Here is an 8,789-nt window from a genome sequence, read left to right on the forward strand (position 1 = left end):
GTGTGTGTGTGTTTAAGATTTAAAATTTGTGTATTTTATTTTGGATTTTTTAAAAATTTGCTTAATCATTTACTTCAAATTTTCTTGATTTATGGTAGGATGAGAAACAAGACTATTGCCTTCATTGGGGACTCCTTGGGAAGACAACAATTTCAATCTTTGATGTGCCTTCTCACACGTGGCAGAGATGAGGACGAGAATGTCTTGGAAGTTGGTGTTGAGTTTGGCTTTCCCACATTTACCAAATTTGATAAATCGAATAATTTGAAGAGCTCAAGACCATCCAATTGGGCATATCGCTTTCAAGAAACCAACACAACAATTCTCTTCTCTTGGTCTACAACTCTATGCCATATTCAACCCCTTACTTTTGACCAAATCATCCCCTTCAACTATGATGATCCCCTTATTAACCAAAGTAACCATTCTAGCCTACTTATTTCCCAAGCTAACCATTCTAATCATAGTTTCATTGACCAAGAGCTAGAAGTGGCACTTCATGTGGATCTACCACCCATGTTTCTTGCATCAAACCTTCACAAATTTGATGTTGTTATCCTTAACACAGGCCCTCATTGGAACCCAAACAAGTTTGCCAAGAATAAGTGGAAACTCCACATACAAGGCAAACCCTTAGACATAGATATAAACTTGCAAGTTGTTACCAAATATTACAACTATACAGTTCATAAGTTAATAGGATGGCTAAATGGGCAATTAGAAATAGGTGCAACTACAGCAACTATGTTTTATAGAACCTCATCTCCTCGCCACTTCTTTCATGGTGAGTGGGATTCAGGTGGTCGTTGTGACAACACTCGCTTCAAATTTGTAAACTCAATTAGTAAGAGAAACCTATCCAAAGGACTCTTCACTGACTCCATAGCAGATAGTGCAGTGCAGGGTACCAACATTAAGCTACTAAACATAACGTGGCTTTCTCATCTTCGAGATGAAGCTCACATATCCAAATACACCTTAAAGGCAAAGAATGGTTCCCAAGATTGTCTTCATTGGTGTTTACCTGGAGTGCCAGATACATGGAATGAGATCTTTTCTGCCGAATTATTACAGAGCAGAAGCTATCAACAACAAAGGTGAAAACTTACAAGCGCCTTAAGTGAAGTCACAAAATAACCTACATTATCTTTTTTAGGTTTGTGATATACTAGTCCTACTTGTAGGAGTATCTAATCTCCATAATTGAGAATTGACACCTTGTCCCTTGGTGTAAAGATGAGAGTTGCTTTTATCCCATCCAGCCCTAAAACAAGAATGCACAATCAACAAATCGAAGTGTTGTTTCATTTCAACAAATTGATTTGAGTGCTTTGTAATAGGTGAATTCCAATAATGGGTAATTTATGTTCCATCTGTGTTCAGCGCTATGTAATATATAAATTTAAAAATGAAAATTTGATTAAGACCTTTGATTTGAGCACTTTGGTAATGTGAGCGTATGAGTTGTGTTTTTGAAACTTGAATATATGATGGATTTTCTTGAAAACATAAGAATTATATATTTATATTTAAATTAATATATAAGTATTAAAACACAATTCGACACATCGGTGGAGAATTGGCACACTTCTCTCTAAAAATTACAAGAGTCAAGGATCGGACCCTTCCTTGGATAGAACTAAACATTTGATTAAGCACTTGGGTATTGAGTATATGATATTTTTTTTGAACTTTGATTTGAGCACTTTAGTACTAGCATATGAGATTTGTTTTTGTAAATTTTATATAGTAGTATAGAAATGGAAGTTTGATTTGAGCACTTTACTGGCATATGAGATTTGTTTCTGTAAATTTTATATAGTAGTATAGAAATGGAAGTTTGATTTGAGCACTTTACTGGCATATGAGATTTGTTTTTGTAAATTTTATATAGTATTATAGAAATGGAAGTTTGATTTGAGAACTTGACATTGAGCATATAAGAAACATATTACCATAGATTTATTAGTTTGATTAATTGGATTCTCTCATTTTCTCTCTTACACACACAATCAAGTGTAACATCTCATCTAAGCACTTAGTAAGGGAAAGGTTGACTCTTGATGATATGTAGTAGGGAAAATGTAGAGCCTTCTCTCTTACCTTGCTTACACCTTCACATTATGGGAATCAACATAGCTCTATGTGTGTGTGTGTGTGTGTGTGTGTGTGTGTGTGTGTGCTAGCCAGTCATCTAGATCCTCACTCCACACTGGAGAGCTTCATAGCTATAGGTGTGGAGGAAGAGATTTATCCACCTAGATGGTGGAGGCAAGAAGAAGATTCCTACACCATGAATCAATCTCCCATGGATGTAGGGGGAAGCTCATGAGAGGGAGATCCTCTACAACCATTCCTACCCAAACATGTATTTAGCTATGTAGGATTCAATAAAATACAAGCAAGAGAGTGGAGAAAAGAGGGTAAAGAGCTCACAAATATTCTATTGCAAGGGGAATGATTATGAGTTATTTAATTTGAAAATTGCCTTATATACAAGTGGTTAGCATTCAATAACTTAAAAATAGTCCATAGCACACTGTGTCTAGCCTTAAGCGAAATCAAAATTTTTGGATATTATTTTACAAAAGATCAATTTCGATAAAAAGGTTAAGATGGTAAAGTGCCTTACAAAGTAGGCTTTACAAAACTAGAATAGATGAGGTCGAGTTGACTAGAATGGTCAACATATCCCCCTTCCTAAAGGTCACAATGTCCTTGTGTCAGCAAGCTTGGGTGGTGAGGATGTTGCCCAAGATGTTCACCCATCCAGAGGCGTACCTAGATGGATATTGATGACAAGGCTTTGGTGCAAGTGCTAGTTGATTATGAGTGCTTATTTATGCAAGATGTATCAATGAAGTGCTAAGCCCTTAGTGTTGATGAATAATGCTTGCGTATTGTTATGTATGGGATATGTGGGTTGATGGGGTGAACCCATGGGTGATATGATCTCCAACTCTTCTTCTTTCTTTGACTCTTACTTTTGCATTTCTCAACATTTACACTTTATCCTTTTTTTGTGAAGTCAACGTCAGGATGGTTTTACATCACCCCTCATGAGATGACGAGGGTTTTATACAGGTTTCGAGCTTGTAATGCAAGGTTTGAAAGTTCCAAGCCCATAATGCAAGTTCCAGGCCCATAAGGAAATCTTTGAAATCTTGGTGAGGTTTGGGCAAAGAGAATATGGGGGAGAGGGAGAGCTTGAGTATGAAGACAAAGGAAGTGGTACACGGGTAAGAGGGTTGAAGCATGCATAGGCGGTACCACTTTTCTCCTTTTTGGAAGGCTTTCACAAGCAGTTATTTAGGGTGTAAAAGAGGCATTTTTAAATGTGGGAATGAATGTTTAGGAGTCCAAAAACACTTCATGATGAAATGTTATGTGGTGGTGGTTTTATTGGTGGTAGCGATGGGACATGTGCAAACCATCTATGTGTGTGTGTGTGTGTGTGTGTGTGATGAAAAGTCATTAGACAACCAGTGGGCTGCTGGGTCTAACCACAGGAGGTGTGGGCTTTCTACATTTTTACTCCTTCACCACACTATTGGGAGCAGTGCAACCTATCTTGATGAAGGCAAGAATACATATGGTTCTCATCATAGATGAAAGGGAAAACCAAAAAGAAACAAGGAATGCAGAACAAACAACAGTAGCAACACCTATGGGGACGAGGTGCAGAACATCAAAACAACAGGTTAAGCTCTATGTCTCTCTCTCTCTCTCTCTCTCTCTCTCTCTCTCTCGGTGTACTTTCTATAACACGCCTCTTTTCCCTGAAGTATTTGTGTGTAGAATGAAAACTCCTCCAAGAAAGTGTGCCAACAAAAACCTTCTACAACCCCCTAATGATGCTAGAACAAAAAGTCATCATCCAAAGCAAGCAAGGTGTTTCTATTAATATTAGTTTAAATGCCTTTTTCTTTTATGGTTTTTGCATGATTCTAATTGAGGTAATCAATCCTGATTCTTTGCCATGTTCTATGGTTTTCTATGCAAGGAGTGTTAAGCAATCCACTAACTTTGAATATCCTTTCCTCACACGATTTTGCTATATACGGCCTAGGAGTTAAATGCTAAGTATGGACTCAGCTTGACAAGCAAGGTCCCAATACATCTCATTGACAAGGATATTCGAGAGAGTCAGTGGGTTGACGGTCTTCAATGCTAACCACACCAAAAGGGTAGGAAGATTTTCTTGAGCATGGTTTGCCTAGAGTTTTTACATGAGTTTTGGTTGCTTTATCAAAAGGTATACTAGGTGATTCCTCTCTAAACAGGAAAATCACAAGAAAGTTTGCAAAGTTCTTTGCATTTGAAAAATGCGAGGCACCCAAAAATGATCTGGAGAGTCACAAAATTGCATGGTCTCTTTTTGGCGACAATGTGTTGAAGATTGTGTAGGGCCAAATGGGTGGCCTAAATAGGAAGTTGAACAATTGGAGGAAAGCCAATGGACCATTGGGAGCATGTTCCACTACTAGGACCTCAATGTTAGAGTAGGGCACTTTAGCAAGAATGCCTCTATTAGGGCTAGTAGAGGCAATGCTTGCCCAGGTGAAAGGCTTCTGCTCGTAGGACCCCAATGCCAATGAACAAGCATGCTCTTTTTTCTCAGTTAGCACGAAACATCATCAAATGCAATCACTCGTAGTTTTCTTCAAGACTATGCTTGCTATAATACTATTTACATGCTTTGGTTGTGACTGTGAAGTTGGTGTCAATGTGTAAATGGATTGGCAAAAAGGGGTCTAAAGTAGCTCATGTCGACACGGGCTACTTTAGACCCCTTTTTTTCATCTTAAAAACGGTTTTTTTTTTGGTGCTATATATACATCTCATGCCATATTGGGCTGGTTGGGGGAGGGCAAGAAGAATGAGGACGGGCAAAGAGAGCGGGGGATGTAGAGCTACGAGAGAGACTATTCACCCTCCCCACATTTTTAAATGGAAAAAAGGTTTAAAGTAGACCCTTTTGTTTCGTCCATCCAAACATGGACTGCTTAATCATTTCCCTTCATAATTTTGTAACGTTAAAATTTCTCTCTCTCTCTCTCTCTCTCTCTCTCTCTCTCTCTCTCTCGGCCCACCCCCACCATATCACCTAGAGCACCTTCCCTTAAGGTAAGCTCCATCATGCGCCAAGGCCTTCTCTATGCTTGAAAAAGAGCTCTTTGCCTAGGGCTTTAGTGAAGATGTCTGTAACATTCTCTTTGGTATTGTAATGCTACAACACTATGTCACCTGAGTGTATCCTCTCCCAGATGAAATGTTATCTAACTTTAATATGATTGGTCCTTTGATGCTGATATGTTATTACAAAGAATAGGAGTAGGACCATCAACTCCATAAATTCCAATTTCCTGCAAACATCTTTTTAGCCATATAGTTTCATAGGTGGCTGAGGTGGTTAAGGCTTTGAATTCAGCCTCTATGGATGATAGATAGACTGTTATTTTCTTCTTAAAACACCATGAAATGGCTCTCGCCCCAAGAAAGAATGCATTTTCACTAATGCTTCTTCTATCTCCATTAGTCTAGCTACATTGTTAGAATCACTAAATCTATGCAGACTTAGTGTGTCCCCTACATATAAGATACCCCAATGCTAAGAGCCTTTCAAATATCTGAGCACTCTTTTGGCTATAGTCCGATGAGATAATTTGGGGTTTTGCATAAACTGAGCAAGAATATTTTCTACAAAACGGAGGTAAGGCCTGTGAAAGTCAAGTAAATGAGAGAACTCATGAGTTGCCTATACAAAGTAGCATCAGAAGGATGACCTATTTCATCCTTTATCAGCTTCAGATTGGATTCCATTGGTGTAGACACTGGTTTGTAGGTCTCCATACCAAACTTCTTGAGAATAGTTTGTCTAAAGTCCTTTTACCTGCGAGGTGAAGATACTACTTGTGGTGGTCTTGGCTACTTTAATTCCAAGAATATAGTACAGATATCCAAGGTCTTTCATCTCAAACTCAGTTGAGAGTTTGGATTTAACAGTTGTTTCATTGCTTCCTGTGTCAAAATCAAATCATCAACATAAAGAAGAATAAGAACAATGTCCTTCCCTTTCACCATGTAGTAGAGAGTACAATCTACATTACTCTTTTGAAACCTTGAACTTTGAGATGCTCATCAATTTTGCCATACCATGCTCTTGGAGCTTGTCTTAGACCATACAAGCTCTTTTGTAGCTTGCAAACAAGATGCTCTGTTCTTGCTTTGACATAACATGTGGACCGCTGTGTGTAGACTTCTTCCTCAAGCTGGCCATTGAGGAAGGCATTGTTGACATCCATTTATGATGAAGAGAGGCTAGAGAAAGGAGTAACCTGATAGAATTCATCTTAGCTACTGGTGCAAAGGTCTCTTCATAATCAACCCCCTCTTTTTGAGTAAAATGTTTAGCCATAAATCTTTCTTTGTACTTGTCTATCTTCCCTTCCTTGGTGTACTTCAATTTGTAGATCCATTTGCAACCTATTGCTTTCTTGTTGGGTGGAAGCTCACACAGATCCCAAGTGTGAGACTTGTGCAATGCAGTCATCTCTTTATCCATTGCATTTGCCCATTCTTTCGTATAACAAGAATCCTCATAGAAGAGGAGCTCATCATGCTGCATTAGTGATGTTAAGAGAGCATAATTTGTTTGTTCAAAGTCTGAATTGTTACCTCTGTGTGATATGTTAACCTTTGGGATTATCGTCTGTCTTTGGTAGACCTGTTAACCTTTGGACTGTCCTCTGTCTTTAGTAGACCTCCTGAGGGCTACTTTGGTGGGCTAATGGGTGAGCTGATGTCTAGCTCGCAGTCTCAACAGATCACATCCCTTGACACAAATGTTTCCTTTTTTATTGGATCATAAAGTTTGTAAGCCTTATGCTCACTACTATATCCAACAAACACACACTTTCTCTACTTGTTCATCAAGCTTTTTCCTATGTGCATTTGGAATATGAGAAAAAGCTAAACAACCAAATATTCTGAGATGATGTACGTGAGGCTTGAGTTTATGAAAAGCTTCATATGGGGTGATTCCATGTAGTGCTTCAGTTTGGGATTTAGTCATCAACAAGTAGCATGTTGTGGTGATAGCTTCATCCCAGTAGGTGTTGGAGAGGTTCTTCTCCTTTAACATACACTTGGATGACTCAAATAGGACTCTATTCTTCCTCTCAGCAACTCCAATTTGCTAAGGTGTATAGTTGTAAGTCATTTCCCTTCTTATGCCATGCTCAAGAAGGTATTTGCTAAAGTCTCTTGAGAGGTATTCTCCTCCATTGTCTGACCTAAGGACCTTGATTCTTCTACCTGTCATGTTTTAAACCATGATATGAAACTGTTTTAAAAATGCCAAATACTTCAATTTTAGATTTCATGAAGAAAGTCCAAGTGTATTTGGAGGCAAAATCGATGAAGAAAACATAGTATGTATTCCCACTAAGTGAAGAGTGTGGGATGATTCACAGACATATGTGTGAATGATATCAGGAACTCCACTTGCTCTACTTGTGCTTCTAGAAAAGGGTGCTCTAGATTGCTTGCCAATGCAATAGGCTTCACACACTTTATCAACTTTTTGTAGAGATAGTATGCCCAAAACCATGTCTTTTGATTTAAGTAGACAGATGCTATTGAAATTCAGGTGACCATACCTTTTATGCCATAATTTTGATGGAGGTAAGGAGGCTAACCTATCAGCTTGCAATGTCGATATTTTTGCTACTGATCCATTCAACTTGAAGAGTTTGCCATGCCTCTGACCTCTCCTTGTAGTTATGTTGAGGATCTATAATGATTAGGCATTGTTGACCTTTAAATTCCACTTTGAAGCCTTTATCTACCATGCCTCTATCTGAGAGAGTTCTTGGTGAGTGAGGGCACCAAGAGGACATTGCCAAGTTGGTTCCTTTCCTCTGTGTTCACCTCAATAGAAACTTCTCCTTTACCTGTGATAGAATTAGGAGTGCTATCTACAGTGTAAATCAAACCATCATGAGTAGAATCCAATTTAGAAAAGTGTTCAGCATAAGAAGTCATGTAGGAGCTTGCCCCACTATCAATCCACCATGGTTCTTGCTTGCTACCATGGTCTACATGGTTGGCCTCTTTGATATCTTCAATAAAGAGAAAAGCAATGGCATTTGTGAAGCTTTAAGAGCTTCCATCTTCAGCATAGTTAAGTGATTTCCCCTTCAGATGAGCTTGCTTTTTTCTATAATCTTTCTCAAAATGTCCATATTTTTTACAATAATAACATTGAATGGAGTTATGGAAAGTTCTACCTCTTCCTCTTCCTTTACCTTTAGAGGAATAGCCACCTCTTCCATTCAAAGAATAAGTACTGCCATGATTACCTTGTTCGTTATTGTTGTTGTTGTTGGATTGGTAGTTGTTATGTATTCCTCCTCCTCTTTGATTGTTTGATCTTCCTTTGCCTCTCTTGTTGTGATGAAGAGGGCTTTGTTAGTGTTATTTGTAGAAGTGCTACTGCTATTGTGACATGAAAAAATAATATCTTTCATTTTCAACTTTGTATATAGTTTTGTGGCTTTGCAATGGTAATAAGGTGGAAGCTTGTCCAAGAAGATTGCGACGGGCCCATAATAAAATGACATCATGGCGGCGGCTTGGCGGTTACCCCAATGGTGTCTCTCATCAATATTTTGCATTTCCTAAAGTTTGTGTGATGTGTGGATGTGCTCATTGTAAATACCAAGTATATTCTATAAATGCTTTCGTATGGTTGTATAGGTGAGTGATGTGGAAAATAAAAGTGGGCC

The 8,789-nt window shown here is 38.5% G+C and overlaps 1 protein-coding gene across 1 annotated transcript in view; it reads left to right on the top strand.

Annotated features, from left to right (window-relative positions):
- The window catches only part of LOC147625321 (protein trichome birefringence-like 14), a 3,652-nt gene extending 2,270 nt beyond the window's left edge, over positions 1–1,382 (top strand). The window contains exon 3 of the mRNA XM_086818982.1: positions 99–1,382. Within this exon, the coding sequence (XP_086675108.1) occupies positions 99–1,101 (1,003 nt within the window). The 3' untranslated portion in view covers positions 1,102–1,382. The remainder of the gene's footprint in view (positions 1–98) is intronic.
- The last annotated feature ends 7,407 nt before the right edge of the window (positions 1,383–8,789 follow it).

Source organism: Cibotium barometz, chromosome 24 (assembly GCF_041138505.1).
Source record: "Cibotium barometz isolate CiBa-2024 chromosome 24, ASM4113850v1, whole genome shotgun sequence".
In the NCBI taxonomy this organism is placed as follows: domain Eukaryota; kingdom Viridiplantae; phylum Streptophyta; class Polypodiopsida; order Cyatheales; family Cibotiaceae; genus Cibotium; species Cibotium barometz.